Below are 22,616 nucleotides of genomic sequence, written 5' to 3'. Positions count from 1 at the left end.
TCACATAGTGGATATCTGCAACTGAATTGTAGATATCTGTAATGGTAAATCCCATACAAATGAATGGCAAAAGTGACGTCATTTGTCCTAGGAAGAATGTCTTTGTGGATATCTGAAATTACAATTATGGATAGGAAGAATGTAGTTGCGGATATCTGAAATGTTCTTTTTGACTAGGCAAAACTGAATTACAGATATCTGCAACACATATCCAGTCTAGCTTTTAAAGTCCGCGTGAACCGGAAGTTGCAAACGACTTTTCTCCAGTGTTGTGACTAAGGATGCTCATTTCGATTAATTTTCCCGACCGACAACCGCCGCTCGTTAATCGATTATTAACCGTTAACTGATTATAATAATAAATTATTATAATATTATTATAATATAAATTATTATTAATAAATTAAGATAATTATAATAATAAACATTATAATATTGAATTGGCAGCATTAAAGGGATACTCCACCGTTTTTTCATATTAAACTATGTTATTCCTTTAACTAAGACGAGTTGATACATACCTCTCTCGTCTCAGTGCGTGCACTAAATCGCTCTGTCTTGCGGCGAAACTTTGTTAGCCCAGTTCATTCAATATGTGCCAAGCAGAGAAGCTACCAAACACCTCCATGTTTTCCCTATTTAAATACAGTTACTCGCGTAGTGTAACTCGACCTAGGACGGTGACACAAAACAAAACATTGCGCTTTTCTAAGCGTGTAAAATGGATAAGTATATTGTATGGCGGAATACCATAGCAAGTGTTTGGAAGCACTTCGACTTGGCGGAGTAATATCTTCACTCGTGAAAAATCCTCTCACCGGCCCTGCTCCCTCTAGTGAAGATATTACTGCGCCAAGTCGAAGTGCTTCCAAACACTTGCTATGGTATTCCGCCATACAATATAGTTATCCATTTTACACGCTTAGAAAAGCGCAATGTTTTGTTTTGTGTCACCGTCCTAGGTCGAGTTACACTACGCGAGTAACTGTATTTAAATAGGGAAAACGTGGAGGCGTTTGGTAGCTTCTCTGCTTGGCCCATATTTAATGAACTGGGCTAAGCTAAGTGCTAACAAAGTTTCGCCGCAAGACAGAGCGATTTAGTGCACGCACTGAGACGAGAGAGGTATGTATCAACTCGTCTTAGTTAAAGGAATAACATAGTTTAATATGAAAAAATGGTGGAGTATCCCTTTAAATACAAATAAAATTGACAGTATCTGTGACCCTTTAAAAAATACAAACAATTTTTTTTTTTAAATCAAAGGGTTTATATAACAGTTTTTCTCACTCGCTTTGGTGCATTTCTCACATCACTATTTACATTTGCACAACAGTTAGTTCAACCTCCACAACATTTAGTCATTTGTGCACATCATAGTAGCAGTTTCTCATTCCTTCCAACAAATTGCAAATGCTTTTGGACATGCATCAATTGCTTTCATACAACTCTCTGCTCTTTTATAACATTATCATTTGCTTATGTCATGTCAGTCAAAATTAACTATACTTGTGAATGTTGAATAGTCATTCCATATAAAACTAATAGTCCTCATTTCATTGCTTGAGTCATTACATACAAAAATGTTGAACTAGTTGTCAAAATCTGTCATTTAAAAAAAAAAAAACAACAAAAAAAAATCCTGAAAAAGTCTCCTAAATTGAACAATTTGCAATTGAGCAAGAGGTGATATTCGCTGGGATGTAGATGAAATTATGTGACCAGACAGAGAGGAACGTCTGGATGTGCATGAATGATTGTCCTATGTATGTTGTATGTTCAGTTCCAATACAGTATATAGGCCTACTGCAATATTGTTTACAGTTGTGCACAGCTCTACACAAAGGGGGTTTATGTTTGTTGTAAATAATGGTGTATTTTTTCTTTTGCACAATGCTGTGAACAAATTAGAATTGCAAAAAGCATATGCAGTAAAAACATATTCAGTGTCTTGTACTCAGTTACCTCACTAAATACAGTAATGTGTAACTTTACTGTATTTTTCAAATGGCTGTGCAAATAGTATTTATTGCTGTATTGAGCATTTTCAGGTAGTGTCACCAAGATCTGACTTTTATCATTGGAAAACATTTACAGAGTAAACTGTCATAATGAAAACATGACAAAGCCATTTGACTATCTTGTTCATAAACGATGGTGTCAGGACTTTTCATTTTGATGACACTGACACATTCATTGACATGAATACTTGCTTTTGAGGAATGAGCTATCCATTTTGAGCAAGTGACACGCTTTTGCAGGTTATCAACTAGGTTTTGCAGTTTGTACTAATTGTTTTGAGAACTGCATTAACTGTTGTGCAAATGTAAATAGTGTTATGAGAAATGCACCAAAGCGACTGAGAAAAACTGTAACATGCAAAGTGCAAACAGCAGCATACAGAACAGATCAACAACAGAACCTGGATTCAGTTTAAATGTTCACGCACCTGCAGCATTTCTGACAGTGAGAGAAAAACAGAATAAAATAATACAAATAAAAAACAAAATAGGCCTACACTAAATATATTTTTTAAACTTAAATAATTAACAAATTAAGATGACAAAAAGAAAACACTAAATCCGTTTGAACAAAGCTTTCAAAAACCAGCAATTTTTTTTCCGTTAGACTAAGATTTTTCATTAAATAAAAATAGCAGCCCTACCTCAGTTTAAATTTTCACGCACCTGCAGCATTTCTGACAGCAAGAGAAAAACAGAATAAAATGGTACTGCATCGTACTGTATTTAATACGGCGCCGTATAATTTACAGGTAACTTCATCGCCCTTTCTGTTAAAATGATCCAACACAGTGCTTCTTTTCGCTCGCTTCATTTTGCTTGCCTTGCTCGAAAAAAAATGTCTGCAGGCACGTGTCACGTGTGTGGTTGCGCGTGTCGACGCGCTCCGTGAGTTAATAAATATAAGCTATGTAGTATTTTATTTTTAAACCATGCAGCAAACTAAAAAAAAAGAAGCTTAAAAAAACGTTTTAAACCGTTTAACTGATAGTATTAATCGGTCAAAATTTTTACTTTCGGTTAACGGTTAAACGGTCAATATGAGCATCCCTAGTTGTGACGTATTTCCCAGTGAAAAGGAATATTGAACAGAGGGCAGGGTTTTACTCTAGCGCTCCTCTCCATCTCTCGCACGTTACAGACTAACGATTTGAGGGGAGTGGTTAAGCATTTCCCAAACCAAGCCGTCAAACCTACATCATCAGAGAAGGAACGCCATTCCAGACCGGAAGTAACTTTTCAGACTTTGATTAAAGATTATGACGGCAAACGATTTTTTTCTGTGTATTAACTTGCACGGATTAATTGTTCACCACAAGACTAGTAATATGCGCTAACAAAGTAAATCGGGTCAGTTCAGTTGGACTTTAAATGTTAAAATGGCTTGCCATAGGAGAAATACGTATTTACCTCTTACACTTCCTCCCACAATGACGCAAAAAGCGTCATTTTGCATCATTGTCGGAGGAAGTGTAGGGGGGGGGGGGTCTGTTGAGACCATAGACAGTATATAAACTGGACACAGCGACCCCATAGGTTTCAACGGAGAGAAGTGAAGCACATTAGAAGCCCTCATTTCCTGATTGCCGAGCGTACTGCGCAGACTCAAACTGAGCTTGATGACGTGGATGTGACGTGAGCAGCCCGTCTGACAGTTGTAAGTTTTCTAGTAGCTGTGCCAAACGAAATCTGTCACCATTCCCTTCCGAATCTTGCAGAGACGGAAAGCGTGAGTAGGATCTGTCCATGAGCTAGGAGCAGGAGAAACGTCATGACTCTCTATGGGCTTCTCCCTTGACTTTATCGGACTTTATGCCTCCATGTCCCCCAATTGACTGCGAGCTTCTCTTCCTGTCTCTACGGTAATTTCCAGAGAGTCGCGTGGTTATGAAGCAATCGTTAGCCTACTTTTACAAAAACTGCTTCTACGGGGCCATAACGTAAGATACAAGGTAATGGAGCCTTTTATACATTGTCGTGTTTCTGTAGAAATAAACCATGGACAAATGGAGTCTTTAAACGCCTCAGATGTAAAGTTATTCGCTGTAAAAGTGACGCCAAAATGAATGGGAGTCAATGGGATGCTAACAGCAGGTGAAGGCTTGTTAGCCAATGGCGGCTCCCGGGGGTACCTTCAAAATAATATGAAACGCTGCCCCCCTGGTTGAGACCAAGCGTGCCGCACAAGCCCTGAAAAGTGAAGCCAAAACGTCTTGATCGCCCCCTGGTGACTGGTCCTAGTATAGGGCATAAGCCCCGCCTCCCCGTGTTATTCAACGGGACGTGAGACCAGCTAAACAATTAAATTACACTTCAAATATCTTTTTTCTAAAGGTGGTTTCTTTCATTTGCTGTCGTTTTTATCACACTGATGTAAGTTCAAGTGTCTGTTTCAAAAATAAGTTGTTTTTTAGTTAGTTACGTGATGCGGTGGTGTAACGTCATGATTGACAGCTGTGATTGACAGGTTCTCTGAGCGAAGTAGTCACTGAAGCACCAACGGACATTTTTTTCGGGATCTTCGGAGGACTGAGGAGATTGAATTTACTTTATTTTAACAAGCCTCTTGTCGTACTGCAATCAGTTTTTAAAAAAGTGTGCAGAATCCACTCTCCCTGAGTGCATTCTGCGAGAGTGAGGGCGGAGCGTTGATTTTGTGGCTTTACTTCCTGCTCACTATTGCGCAGGTCTGGTCCCGAGATCGCTACTGCGCAGACTCAAGTTCCAATATGTCAGCGCCATATCGGGACACTGGCGGCTTCAGTTCTCATCAATGGAAGAGAGCGAAGGGGCGTCGTCCATCTTTTTTTACAGTCTATGGTTGAGACTATAGAGCTGGTAAGTCCCGCCCCTTCCGTAAAACCCCGCTGGACCTCTAGGTTGAAAAATCGTCAATGCAAGTGAATGGGAGAAAATAATTATTTTCTGGTCCCGTTTGAATTGTGCCATGAATGTGAACATTTGTTGTCTGTGAATTTTTTATATAATGTTTCATGTTACGAGTTTGACAGTATATGGTATGATTCTTCGGCTAGCAGTTGTGGAAAAGACATAACGAGAAAGACTACATGTTGCCTATGTGACGTCACCCCATAAAGTTAATTTACCCGTGGTTTTCGCCAACCTCAACGATTTTGTCCTCTCCCTGAAAGAAGTCGGTGAAGTGCACCAAAGACACAGCCATGTTTAGCGGGATCCGTGAGCTAGTGTCCGTGTGCGAGTGGTGGTGACGTTTCAAACGCGTCGAAAGCAGCGAAGAGTTGTAGTCCACAAAGTGCTCTCACACAAAGTCTAACCGTATCAAACTTCTACCCGCTAAATTGTAGCATTCTTCACACAAAAGATTATATAAAAAATTCACAGACAACATATGTTCACATTCATGGCAAAATTCAAACAGGACCAGAAAATAATTATTTTCTCCCATTCACTTGCATTGACGATTTTTCAACCTAGAGGTCCAGCGGGGTTAGCGGAGGGGGCGGGACTTACCAGCTCTATTTGCCTCTTACACTTCCTCCCACAATGACGCAAAAATCGTTGGGGGGTTGGACCTAATGCGCTAACAGACCTATCACAGACACAGATCAGTGCCAGTGCGTTTGATTTCACCGGCAGAAAACATGGACGTGTGTGTTTTCAGCATAGACTTCTCAGTAGCCGCTAATAGAGTCGAGTCAGAAAGAACCTTACCTCCAGGCAAATGCGTTTAGCGCTGCTAGTGCCAGACGGTCCTGGCTGTTCGTCGTCATCATCTGGCAAGGTAAATATCGACGGAAATGCGGTGTTCACAAGCGCGGGTCTCTTCACTCCTAAGGGGTTGGGTTCGAAGTCTTCTGGCTTGAAATGTAGACTGCACACCGTCAGATGTTTTAGTGCTCCAATGGCTGTGTCCTCTCCGAACTTCGGGTTATTGATAGCCCGTAGCCACTTTTTGCACAAGTCCAACTCTTTGGGTAATCTATGAAAACTTACTCCGTGTATTTTCCTTGTGCTGGCTGAACATCCCGGTACCATGCAAGTGCACACCATTTCGAAACACAAACGCGGAGTAATTCAATAATGAGTTCGCAAACTAACTCTTCACTAGAAATTGTGTGAAATGATTTCCAGGCGGTCTCGTGGGAGCGTAGAGTGGAGCTCAACTCTAGTCTAGATCGTTGTGGTTGTTGATAGATTGATGGGCGGAGTTTAAGCATTGAGTTCGACAGTGGGAGTGGCCTGCGGAGCTGAGCATTGCAATGCACTATGGGGATTGTTGTCTGCAATCCACAAGCACTAAAAAGTCATTTTCTGCCTTTTCTCAGCCAAGAAGGAACCAAATTAGAAATTTATGCTACTATTCTACTACATATATGACCCACTTTCAATACATATTCATGTCTCCACTGGTGGAATTTCCCTTTAAGTTGTATAAATTACTGGTCTCTAATTTTGTCTTAAATTATTATTATTATTATACACAATATACGAACAATTCATGCGAGTCCATAGTTTCCCTGTCTGTCATTAAAGCTATTTCCCCTACTCTGATTCATCTTATCAAAAGTCATATTCAATATAACTCCACATTAATGACAAATCCAAAATGAATATTAAACGGCATTGAACTGATTGATAAAAAAAAAAAGCAATAATAAACATATTTGTACAATATTTCAAATACAAAATAAAATAGCACCTAGAGGGAATTTTTTTTTGTAACTCTATTATTGATAATATTAATTGGAAGAATGCTTGGCTAATCCCCTTTAAATATTGCATTAATAATAAAACCAAAGAAATACATTTTAAAATTGTGCATACCATTTACACCCTGTTAAATAATTAATTGCAAGATACTCTGATATTGACGATTTATGTTCTTTTTGTAAAAGTGGGAAAGAGGTGTTGACGCATTTTGTTTTTCGAATGCAAAATTATCCAAAATTTCTGGAAGGAATTTATCTTTAATTTAGCAAAGATTAAATACTATTTTACATTAAAAGATATTATTGTGTATTATGAAAACAAAGTTAACAAAGGTCTTGAATACATTAATTTATTTATACTGTTGACAAAATTTTATATTCATGAACAAAGATATTTAAATTCATCCCCAATATTTAAGATGTTTAAATTAGAATTTGATTGTTTCACGTCTTCACTGAAATTGAATACAATTTTTTTTTTTTTTTTTAACAGAGCCATTGAAAAACATTATATTTTCTCTGATCTTTTACATCTGCAGTTAAAAGTTTTGATGTTTTCATAATAAGGAGGTGACATAGGATTCTGAGATTCTGTGTATGACCATTTTACACCGAGCTGCTGTTATTCAACTATGCCAAGGTAAACTTGGTTTTGCATTCTATCACCCCTTTAAAGTGGCTTTAAATGTTATACTTTTAACAGGCACATTCCCCGAACACATCCACCTACGCAATCTTGATCATATGCTGAATTAAGAAATCATCATAATGCATTCAAAAATAATTTACAGTGAATATAAATAATTACTTTACCTCTTTCGTTCATTTGTCACGTGACAGACGCAATGAACGGTGGATCGGATGACCCATCACTACTGTTTTGATGCTTTTTTTTATGGGATTTTGTTCTAGCATTATCATGATTGAATGTTCCTTTTGCAAATAAATAAATAAAATAATGTGTAATATTATGAATTGCTATTTGTTCATTTAAATGGATATCGACACTTCTATGAGTTCAGTCCCAGCTAACAGAATTTTTGTTATTTTGTATTTATTTTTATTTTTTGTTTGTTTTTGTCATGTGGATGAAGGTAGATGAACCCAAAAGCAGACAGAATGCTCACACAAGATTTATTGTAGACAAAAACAGAGAAAACAAAACCCACGAGGGGGCAAAACAAGACAAAAAGGCAAAAGCCTTGACTAAGACTTGACTAAGACTTAACGATGACTAGACAGTGACTAACAACAAAACAATACTCATTATATGTTGAACAGGACTCCAGACAAAATACTCACAGAGAGATATCATAAAGATAGACAGTGTTTGACAAAGTGACAACATTTGACAAAGTCAGACAGCATTTGACAATGAACCGACAAAGGACAGAGAAACACAAGGGGGTTATAAAGGGAGGCTAATGATGAGGGCAACAGGTGATAATGGGGAAACAATAATGACTAAACAAATATAACAAGGGGGCGGGGTTACATGACGAGACAACGCAAGCACATGGCCAAACAAATGGCCATGTGCTGCACATGAAAACATGGGCCTGTCATGATTCTGCCGCAAGACGAGAGAAAATCAAGAACAAGATGGCAGAATCATGACAGTTTTTATTTGATATGGACATAACAACAGCATTGGACAAACCAGATACATTGTTTTTTGTGTTATAGCAAAACTGCTAATTTGCAACACTTGTCCATAGGAGGCTACACATTTCACAAAACACAACACAATACAGTATACAAAACACAATACAGTATACAAAACACAATACAGTATACAAAACACAATACAAAACAGTACACAGTACAATATTTAAGAACAATACACATCATCAATATACCTTTCATACAGCATTACCCTGTGTGCAGCTTTGACTTGACTTCAGCCATTGTTTCAGACCTCTGTTAAAGGAGACATATCATGCTTTTAAATCGTTCCTTTTAACATATAAATCATACATTTGTGGTCTATATAAAGCAGAACTGCAATGCTTGGGTCTGAATTCCTCATTATTATAGCTCCACAGGCCCCTTTTCTACCCCTTTTCTGATGTGCGTCTGAGAGCAACTCGTTTTGGTGCGGTCTCTTTAAATACAATTGAGACACGTCATACCCCGCCCCCTCTCCAGATTGCAGAGGTGACACTCGGTTCAACTCCACCCCGTTCGGCCATTTTTGTAGTTTGATAGCAGAGATACGATTATCTAGCGGCACAGAAACTTTTGGACATCCAAGATTTGTGTCAACACAGAAAACATTTCATCATTGGATAGTTTTTTCGTTTTATTAAAGTGTTGTTTTATGTCAGCTGAATGCCCAGAACGCTTTTCAGAAAAGATAAGGCAACTTATTTAGCACAATTCACACGGTAATTCAGGAAAAAAATATCTCCGAATGCTCCACATGAAACTTTGGTCTTCCGACCTTTTGCCACCGTGTCGATTTATTTTGATTAATATGTGCGAGGGAGGGAGTTTTAAGTCAGTTTTAAGTCAGTGGGCAGAGAGTTCCATAGTCTCGATCCATTAAAAGAGAAACTGGACTGACCAAAAGATTTAGTAAATCTTGGAAGAACACAGTCCCCACTGACTGAGGCTCTGGTGGAGGGTATGAGTGAGCCCTGACGCCTAATAATGAGAGCAGAAAACAGCGGCGACACATGACTGTTCAAACATTTAAAAACCAATTTCAGAGTACTAAAATGTATAAAGTTTTCGAAAGTAAAAAGATTATGTCTATGAATGATGTCACAGTGATGCGATCTCATAGGTTTTCTGTCAAATACCTTGACTGCCTGCTTGTACACTGAAACAGCCGGCTTGAGTGTGGACGGGGAGGTTTATGACCAGGATGTGACACAGTAAAATAAAGCATACCATGCTTATAAGAACGTTATAAGAACGTTCTCCAAATATTCAGTGTTATTTTCTAGGAAAATAAAAAATGTCCAGTTTAATTGACGTTAAAGGAACGTGTTTTAAAAGCTATAATGTTCCTCCTAAATGTTCCTATAATGTAACATTTTTAAGATCATAAAAATGTCCAGTTTCCTGAATGTTACTAGAATGTTATTTAAAGGTTAGTGTGATGTTCCTGAAACATTCTTTCAATCATCTTTCGAAAGAGTAATAAGAACACACTACATTATGGCCAAGCATGCGCCCTTAAAATAGCATCTGAATAACGCGCCACTGACTTTAGACTAGGTTTCTCCTGGTCTGTGGAGGAATTGTTTTCTGAAACTGCAAAATAGCACCAGGGAACGTTTGCGCCAGAACACACGTCCTCTTTTCACTGAACCGGCCCCAGGAGCGCAAGTTCATTCCCTTATTTACCAACGTGCGTCTGTGGAGGGAAAAGTCCGTTGTGCGTCTGGTGCAAAATAGGAATGATACATGCGTCGGTGTACAAAGTCAATTGCGCTGAGTGCGAGATAGGGCCCTATGTCTTTTATCTTCAGTTCATCTAAGGCTGTGTCTGAAGAAAGTTGTAGTTTGTGTTCTTATTACTCCTTCGAAAGATGATCGAAAGAATGTTTCAGGAACATCACACTAACCTTTAAATAACGTTCTAGTAAAATTCAGGAAACTGGACATTTTTATGTTCTTGGAATGTTACAAATCAATGTTCCTAGAATGTTGAATTTTAAATCAAAATTAAGTTGAAAGAACGTTTGAGGAACATTATACCTTTTAAAACAACTAACGTCAGGAAAACTGGACATTTTTTTTGTTCCCAGAACCAACACTTAATATTTGGAGAACGTTCTTATAACAAAAGTCTGTTAGCTGGGTGGTTATTTCAGATAGATATGAAAAATTATATTGAGTTACTTGGGTTAAAAAATAGTAAAGCAAAACGCACTGGGTCTCTATGTGGAGCTTTCATTGTGAAAACAATATATGATGTAGCTGCGTTGGCCTTTAGGACAATGAAATGTGAGGCTATTCTTTTAAAAATCTAGTTGTCTCCCCCTCTATGCCATCAAACGTAATTAAACCCCATATTGTTTGCTAATGGGCAGTGATTGTCCTCATGGCCTTGTCCTGTGCCTTTGTGAAGCACTTTAGACCGGCCTCCTGTTTGACTGTGCGACGGGTCAAAGCCCTGCAAGTAATTACTGCTCTGTTGTGATGTTTAACAATGAAATGAATGCTGAGATCTTTAAAAATCTCATTATCTATAGTCCTATAACAAGACAAGCTTACACAAAATATAGGATCAAATTTAATTAGACATTTCAGGTTCAGATATTTTGTTTGCCTTGCGTAACAACATTCGTGTCATATTCAAAGAGCTGTGACCCTTTAAAAGAGCCAAATGTCCTCGCTTCCCTCAGAAACTATAAAAAGTCACTCACGGGTGAAGTTCGTCGGAATCTGATCCAAGTTTCCTGATTTTTCAGCATTTGCTACCAAAGGTAAATGTTATCAGTTTTACATTCTTATAAAAATGGATTCAAATAATGTGTAATTGCTTATTGTTGTTGTTGTTTGTAGGAGCTGAAATGGTTCTTCAGCGCAGGATTTCTTTGCTGCTCCTCCTTTGTTCATCTCCACTTGGTAAACTCTCCATTTAAAACACTTTGTGATTTAAATTCCCTGTGCTTATATTTATTATTCACGTGATAAATAAGCCTTCTCAAAAGGATGAGCTTGATTTTAATAGATGAATACAGAGTGAAGTCTGAGACTTCAGAGTTTTTTCAGTACAAATGTTTTTATCAGCATAAGATTTGGAGTAAAATAATTGAAAATTTGATTGTAATTTTGCCTGGAGAAATCCAATCAGTCGGGCATGTTCGACGTAGTCTCTGAAGAGTGTGTTGTATTACAACGAGCGAGTGTGTCGTGCTTCTTCAGGAAGTCTTTCCCGGTGCTGGTGTTTACAGTGGTGATTGCGAGCTTTCGAAGTGCTGTTTTAACAGCAAAGCAAATCTCTGTCTGTGTTTGTTTGTCTGACAGCTGGTTGAGGGCGAAGAGAGTGAGTGCTTCACTGGTACAGGCTGCACCATCCCTGTCAGTGTTGCCGCGATCATTCCCCTGTGTGCTCCGGCACTGGTGAGAGCATTTATTTCCTGAAAGAGCAACACGGGTGCGTTTTGTCTTTTTCAAGATGTCAATCTGCCCGTGTGTTTCTTGATGCGGTCGTTCCCTGTCCCCCTGTGACGGTCACAATTGTTGCATCATGTTTTTGGGCTCACAGCACGCTGAAGCAGCATTTGTGGATAGCTTGTGTTCTCATTGCGGGAACACGACTGTCTCGGTGTTGAGATCTAGACTCGCCTTTGTCCGCGAAGGTCGAGTCCTCATTTCTACACCCCACCCTCGGGTGCCGTGTGATTTGGATGATCGTAGGATAGTGATGGAGGTTCTGCCTGGTAACCATTCCCCGTGAACTCCTCACGATTCCATCACACCGATACCAATGGATTCCTTTGTTGAGCGAGCTGGCCTGTCTGTAGTGGACAGGCCAGAGTTTCCATTGGAGATTCCCCAGGAGGATAGGATGCCGATTGCAACATCGGAGGATGAGCTGGGCTCTGGATCGGGCCCTTTATTGTAGTTCCCTTTCAAAAGGGAACTCACACTGCATCGATTGATGCTTTGAGGAACGCCTCAGGCGTGACAGGTGTCTGAAATCACAATCAAATCACAGCAATCACATTTACCGGCGACAGCTGCTGACATCATTAACGTGCAACCTGGAAGTATATAAGGGCACCTTGCACAAATGACAATCACCTTTTTTCGTCTGAAGGGACTGTTCTGTCTGTAAAGCATTTGAGAATCACGGTAAGAGAAAATGAAATGAGGCTAGCGCCGATTATGATCAGCCAAATAAGATTTGCCACTGTACGGTTGGCCATTGTAGGCCTCCCCAGAAATGCAAACCCCCAACAGCGTGGGTAATTTTTGCCAGATAGCAAGACCACTGTCAAGCAGTTGGCCTTGAAATTAGGCCATCATGAAAGCTCAGTTTTTAAGCAACTGGGCAGCTAGCCTGACCGGCTATCAGGTAGTAGGCCTCACCAGGCCTCCCTTGGGTGAGCTCCCAAGTATGGATTCTAGATAGCCAACCTTCTGTTATCAGGTAGCAGGCCTCTCCAGACCTCCCTGAGGGCCAGCTCCCACGTATGGCTCTAGGTAGCCAGTCCCATGGTTATTAAGTAGTTGGCGTCACCTGGCCTCCTTGTGAGTGGTTTCTCAGTGATACTGGGTTCTGGCAACTGTGGCCTAAGCAGGCAGCTTCTTGCGCCCTAGCACGACTAAAGTGTTAATTTTCTGCTTCTGCTTCTCCTCCTGGAACCTAGCCTACAGCCTGGTTTGCCTACCAGGTAGGCCATGTGCTCCCTTCACTGAGGTTATCTATGAGTACTCAGCCTCCTGAGTCTGGTCAGACGGTCGTAAGCATCTCGTGAAGCCTCCCAGTTAGATCAGTCCTTAGGCCTTCTCAGGCCTCCTTAGTGCTTTGAAACATAAGCGCTGGGTAGATCCATGGATTGAGCAGAGAAACGCCCCTCGCTAGCAAGGGTTGTAAGCACTATGCTGAGTCATGCTCTCTGGGATACCCCGTCTCTGAGATCCGGGCCGAGTGGTTCACTGCCAGCTTCGCAGTCCCTCGGGTTGGATGCCTTACCTAAAGGCTCTGTCTCCGAACAGACGTGTCCAATGAAGTGTCCAATGTAAGTGACACCAGGTCAGGCCTTCCTGGTGGCATTTCGGGCGATACATTCCCTCAAATAGTGACCCGAATAGGGTTCCCCAGCCATATTCCCTAGACCCGTTCTAACTTGAAGCTGTGGTTCTAGGCCCTTGAGCAGGCCCAGGTAGGTCTCTCATTAAACTAGATTTATAGAGGTTTTCCTGTGAAGCACATAGCTTGGGCTTTGACCATAGGGAATGCTGTCACTGCCAGCCCAGTGTAACCTGTGGGTGAGTGGTTCTGGCATTTCATTTGAACTTGCTGGTTCTGACAGTTGTCACTGTCAAATGGCATGCACTCCCCTTAGCAGGTTGGCATTGGTATATCGTTCTCCAAGCGTCAATCGACGCTGTGCGAGTTCCCTTTCGAAAGGGAAAGTCTAGGTTACGACTGTACCCTCTGTTCCCTGAGAACAGGGAATGAGACACTGCATCTTTCGCCATGCCTCGGGGCTTACCGCCCAAACAGTCAGACAAAAAGGTGATTCTCATTTGTGCAAGGCATCCTTATATACATCCAGGTTGCATGTTAATGATGTCAGTAGCTGTCGCCGGTCAATGTGATTGCCATGATTTTACTGTGATTTCAGACACCTGTGACGCCTGAGGTGTTACCCAAAGTGTCAATCGACGCAGTGTCTCGTTCCCTGTTCTCAGGGAACAGAGGTTACAGTCATAACCTAGACGTTTTCCACTTAACCTGCACTTCTCAACAACGCAACTGTGTTTCTACAACGACTTTCAGCATGGTTACTACGCTGACATGTTTATGTTTTGCGTGCCGTGAAAAAGTGACACTTAGGCAAAAGAGGTATGTGAAATTATAAGAGCGGTGAGACAGTAACGGATTTCCAGCAATGTGATTTAAATAGGATTTCAAACCACATGTGATTTTTTGCCATTCACACTTGCTAATTCTAATCAGAAATGCAATTGGATTTGGGTTGACAGTCTGAACAAACAAGGATTTCAAACCACATATAGATGTAGCTTGAAACGGATTTCATCGTATTTCGATTGTATTTCATGTTTTTTGTTGTTGTTGTTGTTGCTGTTAACACTTGCTATATATGATCGGATTCCAATCGGATATGTATAAAAATGGATTTGGATTGACAGTCTGAACAAGGCTTTTAGTAACAGGCTCATTGTCACAAATTTTCTTATTTGATTACAGGGACAGAAATAGTGTTGTTGTTTTTTCATTTGTATCATAACTGTTCTTTTTGTTCACGTTTTGCATGTCTAAATGAGTGAACTTCCTCATTATCCTGTGGCTGATAACATGTTTGTCTGGTCCTATAGTGTTCGCTTCTGGTAACTCCACAGTGGCCGCCTGTGACCGACGCTGTCTGGCGAACGATCGGGTTGATAAAGAACTGTTCAGCGCGCCACAGAACGATAACTGTACCGTCGTAGTAAACATCACTTCCATACAATATCAGATGTTGTCTTTTGTGAGTTTCACGTTTGTCCTGTTGATCTCCTTCTATGTATGAAAAGCACAAATATACTTGCATAACAACTGCATCTCATAATTCTGTCACCATTTCTTAGGATACAAAGGCCATGGAAATGACCAGCCGTATCAAGATAAACATGGTGAGTAGTTCTTGTAGCATTAGTAGTTCATTTCAAGATCTTGGGCCCTATCTTACACCCGGCGCAATGCAGCGGCAAGCGCGAAGCAAGAGTTTTTTGCTAGTTTCAGTCCGACGCAGTTATCATTTTCACGTCCAGGTGCTGGTCTGAAAACGAGGTGTGTTCTGGTGCATTGTTGGCGCGTTGCTATTTTGAGGTAATAGAAAAAGACTGACTAACTGAAACCTGGTCTGAAAATCTGTCTGTTATAACTGAATTACAGCAGCCAAACTAAATCTAAAGTTAAAAATGTAAGGGTCAAGAGCCCAACTAAAGCAGACACTGATCTCCATAATGGTGACTTAAATTTTGTTAATTTCTCCTTTATTGATTCTGCTTGTTAACATCAGGTGTCTTCAATAATGCTCAATCATCACTTAATTAATCACTTAATTAGCTCATTCACTTTAACACTGCTTCAGTGTTACTTATTACACTCTGAGAGTGTGGATTATATAAACACTGAGCAGTGTTAATTTAATACTGGGGATTTTGCTATGAAGTCTGTCATATTGGCTACATTAAATTATAACATTTTCATTATAATTGTATGTTTGGGAGATGGCTGTTAATGGTGAGACTTTTGTTTTGTAATCAGGCTCTCAAAAATGATATGCTAATTTGGATTTAGATTTATCGGCCAATATATCGGTTATCGGTTTTCAAATATAAAGAATTATCGGTATCGGGCAAAATTTTCATATCGATGCATCTCTAATTGAGTATCCCCCTTGTTATGCAGCTACTTGCAAAGTAAATAAATAATTTATAAATAAATAATATTTTAATGTGTTAAAAAATATGTACTGAAGCATGCTGTAATTGACCAATCAGAATCAAGCATTTCAAAGAGCTGTGTTATATTGTAAAACAAAATGAGAGGCTGTTTATTTCACTAAACCTTTTGGACAAATTTTCTGCCCAACAGGAATGGATGGACCCTGATCTTGGATGGATGCAGGAGAGATATAGATTTCCAACAATTATTTTACCTGTTGATAAAATCTGGATTCCTGGGATAGTTTTGGACAATGCGTGAGTTGAACTCAAGACTTATGGCACATATTCTAATAATTGACCTGTTTTAATAAGGTCGGAGAGATACACATTCAGTGATTGATTCAGTAGACTGACTTCAGTTCTGGCATGGTTGAGATAAAATGTCAGAAATGTACTTTATTATTAAGAGGCATGAAATACATTTTCAGTCTGAACAACTATGGCTGATAGCTATGAAATCACACCAGTTTTGGGTTAAGAGACATTGTCTCTTAACCCAAAACTGGTGTGATTTCATAGCTATCCACATTCATCAACATGGCCTGGAATATAATATTTGGAAATATATCAAGTGTTAGATGGCAGATACCTTTTGCCACCATATTTAGAAACAATATTCTGTGGCGTTATCCCACAGAGCAATATTGTTTCGGCCCATATCCATGACGGCACTTGGGCGGACCGCTCCTGTTTGCCAGATCTGGGCCACAAGCAGGCCATAGCAATGCCACATGTCAGGCAAGAGCAAAGAAATAAACCAGAACTGGACCTTATCTGAGCCACAAAATCTGTGTTTATTAAATACGGAGTCATCTCAGCCTTAATAAGCCTGTTAACAAGCAGAATCACTGAAGATCTCAGCAGAGTCGGATTAAACAACTCCACAAACAGCATTACCAGCTTCACTTATTACTAACCAGACTGACTTTATTTCTGTCAGACATCTACAGAAGTTTTATTGAGAATTAACAGAGGTTTAACTCTAATGTGTTTAATTTGAAGTCACCGTAATGGTGATCGGTGTTTCCATTAGTTGGGCTCTTAATTCTTTTTATCTTTTTTTTTTTTTTTTTACTGTTGTGACAATGTGTTATTTAAACACATTTGCAACAGCAAAGAAAGCTAAAGTGAAGTGAAATCAGGTGATGATGGTTACCTCTTGAGGATTTTCAAATCTTAAATGTGAGATAAGCCCTAGTTGATTTCCGTCGCAGTTAAGATGCCATAATCGCTCTCTCTCTCTACGCTCTCAGAGTCGATGTGACCGTGGAGCCGTACACTAAGGACGTGCAGGTGAGGAAGGATGGGATGGTGACCCATGCGCTGGTTTTGTTCACGACGGTGAGCTGTGAAATCAACCTATTCAGCTACCCTTTTGTGACTGGAAAATGTCCTGTGGCCATCAATGGATGGAGCCAGAAATGTAAGAAAATAATTGTTGGGAAATGTATTATGTGCCTGCCTTTCCGTGGTTTGCCCCAAGCACATAGAGTTATGTAAATATGGTCTATAGTAGCCTAGTTTACTTAGAAAAGAGACATGTTTGCAATTTAAATATCTCATGGCCTGATTAAGGTGTATTTGCAGCTCTTTAGTCAATGGCCCCGGTGGGAGTTATATTTATAATGAATATGTCCTCTTGTTTGTTTGATCTAGCTTGTGAGCTCAAACTCCAGATTTCTGATAATGTGTCTTCGGTGCCCAGTTCGGGAGGAGAATGGCAGGCTTTGAACGTCAACAAAAATGTGGATTCATCAGAGCGCATTTATCTCGAAGTAACTGAATTATTCAATTCTATCCCTCTCATCAAGAGTATTGAGTTTAGAGAGTTTGTCAGTGTTACCTTGAACCCTCAAAGCAGAAATTATCCTTAGCGGTCACTGGGGGGGTCCTTTAATTAAAGGTATAGCGGAGGATCTTTCCGAATTTTAGATAAGACCGGCCCTCTCCACTTTTTGAAAAGTTTGATTGATTCACCAGAATGATTGACAATTAGGAGGACCAATAGTATAGGCATTCCACCCGGAAGTAAAAAAATCCTCCGCTATATCTTTAATTTAAATTAATATTTTATTATTAAGTATTATTAATATGATTATTAATAGTAACCTACATAATTTAAAATACTAATAAAAACATAGAATCATAGAATTTGTTACCTTTATTAGTAAGTTACACTTAAAAATCAGCTAGTGGGATGCCTAGAAACAGACAATAATGGTTTAGCTTGTGAAGTGAAGAAATTAATCTATAATTGTTTGTTAAATGAATGTCTTTTGGTCTTTGAACAGGTCGAATTGTCTATTAACTCCTTTGGTGCTGTTGTGACCCTGATCCTACCCAGTGCATTAATAATGCTGGCTGACTTGGTGAGCTTTGCTCTGCCATTTGAAGGAGGAGAACGCAACTCTTTTAAGGTCACCTTGGTCTTGAGCTTCACCATGTTCCTCCTCATCCTCAACGAACACCTGCCCAACGGGGGCAACTGCAGCCCTCTCCTCCGTAAGTGAAACAACAGAGAGAAAGAGAGAGAAAATCTGCTCCATTTGAAACAAAACACAGTTTTTTTGGTGGTATTATGGATTAAAATGAATGCCAAATGTACTTGAAATAAAAAAGCGTGTTGAATTGCAATAACTGAAAAAAAAGAAATGCATTGCATTAAAGGATTAGTTCAAAACTTGCCTGATAATTTACTCGCCCCAATGCCATCCAAGATGTCCATGTCTTTCTTTCTTCAGTGGAAAAGAAAGTAAGTTTTTTGAGGAAAACATTTCAGGATTTTTCTCCAAACAATGGACTTCAATGGCAACCAGAATGTTGAAGTTCAAATCAATGCCGTTTCAAAGGGCTCTGCACGATCCCAGCTGAGGAATGGGGTCTTATCTAGAGAAACGATCAGTCATTTTCAAAAAAAAAAAAAAAATGTATATACTTTTTAACCACAATTGTTCATCTTGTGCTGGTCTGCGACACGTCTCGCATTGCGTCATCACGTTAGAAAAACTACTATCTTTGAACTTCAACATTCTGGTTGCCATTGAAGTCCATTGTGTGGAGAAAAATCCTGAAATGTTTTCCTCAAAAAACTTAATTTCTTTCCAACTGAAGAAAGAAAGACATGGACATATTGAATGGCATTGGGGCGAGTAAATTATCAGGAAATTTTCATTTTGAGGTGAACTAATCCTTTAACCCTGCTTGCAATTTCATGCATTGTCTAAGCATTATTTTTTGGGCTTGCATTGGCGATTATGAATAGCTAATCTACTGCTATTCCTGCAGTTCCCGGATGTGAAATGTTGAATTTTCTGTCGAATTTTGAACCACTGAATTTGTGGAAGCTAATTTGTAAAGAGAAATGAAATGGACCGAAAATTGCCTGTCGAATATTACAAGGTTGCATTTTTAAACAGAATGAATATTTTGGAAGTGAAATCTGAAAGGTGAATATGGATTATTGAATTTTTTTAATAATAAAAATGTGTGTCAAATATTTTTTATTGAAATATTCACAGCTTAAATATACAACCATGTTGAATTTCAGCCCATAAAAATGCAAGCCCGTAATACAATGCATTGAAATGCAAGCAGGGTTTAATGCAATGCATATTTTTTTCAAGTATTGCAATTCAACAGGCTTTTTTGTTTCAAAGACATTTGCCATTTATTTTACTTCTATATGGTACATGTTTGTAAAGTTATACTGTAGTGATGTAAAGTGATACTGTTTAGTCCTAATGTTAGATCCTAATGAAAAGCAGTCAGGCACTCGAGACAACATTATCGTGGAAAACGTTTATGTAGTATGTAGAATTAAAATTGTTAAATAAATGTCTGTTTTGGGGACGAGAGACTTGATCAAGTCAAGTCTCCTTTATTTATATAGCGCTTTCTTTATTAAATACAAATTGTTTCAAAGCAGCTTTACAGAGATAACAGTAAAATGAGACAGTCAAACCAAAATGTATTCAGACACCTTCAACATTTCTCACATTATCAGAGTTGATTCGCTATAGTTTAGAAAATGGTACTAAAATATGACTCAGACTCAGTTTATATTTCACTGGTTTTGTCCGTCCTTCTGTTAGACTGTCTCACAGATGAATTATGTTGAATATCTGTCAGCTGTTAAATTTAACTACACAATTAGATAATACCAGTTTAGATCAACCAGTTACCAAGCAATGCTTCATTTTGTTCAGTCTGTGTGTAAAAAGAGTATTAGCAATTCTAAAAAAAGAAAAAAACACTTCAGCAAAACATGGTCAGGTCAAAGTGTCTGAATCATTTTTAGTCCCAAATTTGTATAAATGTTACTGGTAGTCACTGTATGAAGAGTTTTTGTGTATAATACGTCACAGTTTACTTTATTTTGCTCTTCTCACTTACATAAATGAACTATAGTGTCCTGCACACACTAGTGAAAAAATATCAGAAATGATATCTGGCGTCTGAATAATGTTTGGTTTGACTGTAGATTATGAAGATCGGACCTTTTTTCCATCCTGCATTTATGAGAAATTTACAGAAAGCATTACAGCATAATTTGAAAAGGCATTGTTTTGATAGACTAGTATTAGATAATGATGTGAATGGCATGTTCTCTGTTTCCTCCTCTAAAGACTATCACTTCAGCTTCTGTCTGGTGTGTCTGGTCGTGAGTATGCTGGCGTCTATAGTGTTGACGCGTCTGTCTGTAGAGGACAGCTTCCTTCTGTGTAGACGACGCTCAGCCAAGATTCACCCATCAAACAACAGCAAAACACAACATGACAGCCTGGATCAGGAGAAAGGTAAGGGATGACCGGAAACACAAAGGCTCATGAAAGCTTTATAGAAAACATTCATAAAGTCAGCGGACACTTGCTTCTTTCATGAATGAATCGGCCGGTTTGAACAAATCGGTTGAATTAATGATTCACTTATTACCACATGCTGCCACATACTGTTCATTTTTTCCCCCCAGCATTTCATATTTCTATATCTACATTATTTAGGCAATTGTAAATGCAGTGTAAATGGATTTTGATAAATGGATTTATTTATTTTTGGCTGATACTGCTGTCATTTAATTGGTATAACAGCCCTATAGTGTTAAATAGTGTAATTAATTAAAAGATGATCAACAATATGTAACTTTACTTTTTTATAAATAATTATAAGAGGGATACCCCAACAAAATGTCTGTGCATGGCCCTGATTATTTATTATAAATACTGCAATATTCCATAAAAATAAAAAAACAAGAATTGTCAGTTGGTTCAGTTCAACTGGCTCGAGGGCGGGGCAACCTGTCACTCATATGACATCACTGCAATAGCAAACCACACCCATTAAACTATCCAATCAATTACACAGGGACAAAATCAAGCCCCGCCCTGCATTTGTTCTCATTTGAGAAGCCGTTTCACTCAGATATACGTCACAATAGGCAAGAAAAGACTCTCACAACTTCTGTTTCATGCCGACTTTCTCCTATCCTGGCTTGAAGTCAACATTTGCAAACCATTTTGCTCTTGTAATTTGTCCTGTTTCTGGGCATATTCTGCATTAAAAATGATTTTATCCAACAGCAATTCATATCGATCCACATTTTATGCTAATAAAGCTTTTATCTATGGGTAAAATTGACCGAAATCTGCATAATTGATTGACAAAATTATTTTTCAGTATCAGGATTAAAATCTAACAGCAATCATGATTTGGCTCAAATCCCACACACACACACAAAAAAATATATAATAATAATTGTTTAGGCCGGTCCAGGTATTGTTCATGAACGTAAGGAAACAAACATGCAACTTTTAAGACAGGAATTTGTTATCAAACCAAACTGTGTTCTACTACAAAAATGCTGCAAATGTTTAGTGAATAATTTTTTCAACTCCTTTTGATGACAGTAGTGGCACAGAAATGAAACGCAACATCTTTACCTGAAGCTCCATTAGATCAACATTGCAATAACATGAATAATGTGGTATGCATTTACAGATACCGGCGTGATTACAACACAGTCTGGTGATCTGGCTTCAGAGGGGGCTTCACTCCAGAGAATAGTGAACCTTTTGGAGAACTTGGATAAAGGAGAAGAGGAGAAAAATAGAAAAGTGGCCTTTGCTTACCGACTAGACCGATTCTGCTTTGGCTTTTTTCTAAGCATCTACGTACTTTATGTCATAATCATTATCAGTATCACCCAGACAGATATTTGTAAGGTTGATAATCTAAACTTCTGGGATAATTCTCACCGTGGCGATGACAACTTTGACTACTCGGACACAGACACGACCTCCATCACTTCGACTGTAGTTTGAACAGAGCTTCTCAGATCTGCTCTGTTTGCTGCACGTCATCTGTAGCAAACTGCCAATTATTGGAATAAGTTCATATATTACGCATTTAAAAAGCTCGGGGATGAATGAATACAAGGCAAACCACACAAGATAGCATAACTTGTAATTCTATAAGTAAACTTAGTGCTTGCTATATGAGATGAGATGCCGTTTCAATTGTATTAAACCACTATATTCAAAGATAGAAGCATGAATTACAAATAATACAAATATATTATTCTGATGATCTCCTCTTAAAACTATTATTAATGTGTCTTAATCTAAACTGACATGAGGAAATATTGTCATGTGACTACATAATGTACTAATGATGTAATTCAAATCTAAATTGTATGTTGTGGATGATTTATCAGTGCATGATATTCCAAATAAATGACAGAATTGCTAAAAGAAGACTGGTAACT

At 38.8% G+C, this 22,616-nt stretch overlaps 2 protein-coding genes across 4 annotated transcripts in view; one reads left to right on the top strand and one right to left on the bottom strand.

The window, feature by feature from the left end:
• Positions 1-6,207, bottom strand: part of LOC307167632 (uncharacterized protein) — a 19,385-nt gene extending 13,178 nt beyond the window's left edge. The window contains exon 1 of the mRNA XM_079886891.1: positions 5,715-6,207. Within this exon, the coding sequence (XP_079743017.1) occupies positions 5,715-6,053 (339 nt within the window). The 5' untranslated portion in view covers positions 6,054-6,207. The remainder of the gene's footprint in view (positions 1-5,714) is intronic.
• LOC307168405 (5-hydroxytryptamine receptor 3A-like) lies at positions 5,611-22,616 on the top strand. Of its 3 annotated transcripts, XM_079888324.1 has the most exons (11): positions 5,635-5,784; positions 11,071-11,151; positions 11,231-11,293; positions 14,741-14,892; positions 14,993-15,037; positions 16,005-16,111; positions 17,110-17,279; positions 17,513-17,631; positions 18,148-18,358; positions 20,482-20,652; positions 21,851-22,616. In XM_079888324.1, exons 3-11 carry the CDS (start codon positions 11,239-11,241, stop codon positions 22,171-22,173), a joined length of 1,353 nt encoding a protein of 450 aa, XP_079744450.1. In that variant the 5' UTR covers positions 5,635-5,784; positions 11,071-11,151; positions 11,231-11,238; the 3' UTR covers positions 22,174-22,616. The 3 variants fall into 3 exon arrangements, with proteins under 3 accessions (XP_079744451.1, XP_079744450.1, XP_079744449.1); XM_079888325.1 differs by lacking the exon at positions 11,071-11,151 and having other exon boundaries at positions 5,611-5,784; XM_079888323.1 differs by lacking the exon at positions 5,635-5,784 and having other exon boundaries at positions 10,082-11,293.

The sequence above is a fragment of the Squalius cephalus genome, assembly GCF_949319135.1.
Source record: "Squalius cephalus genome assembly, chromosome: 1".
Lineage (NCBI taxonomy): Eukaryota > Metazoa > Chordata > Actinopteri > Cypriniformes > Leuciscidae > Squalius > Squalius cephalus.
This window is presented reverse-complemented; position numbering and strand designations above follow the sequence as displayed.

Bases quoted from the DNA above. Each gene is read 5' to 3' on its own strand.
- LOC307168405 (XM_079888323.1), top strand. From the start codon at position 11,197: ATGTGTAATTGCTTATTGTTGTTGTTGTTTGTAGGAGCTGAAATGGTT. The intron at 15,038-16,004 runs GTGAGTAGTTCT...TCTGCCCAACAG, and splicing joins GCCGTATCAAGATAAACATG to GAATGGATGGACCCTGATCT. The intron at 17,632-18,147 runs GTAACTGAATTA...GTCTTTGAACAG, and splicing joins CAGAGCGCATTTATCTCGAA to GTCGAATTGTCTATTAACTC.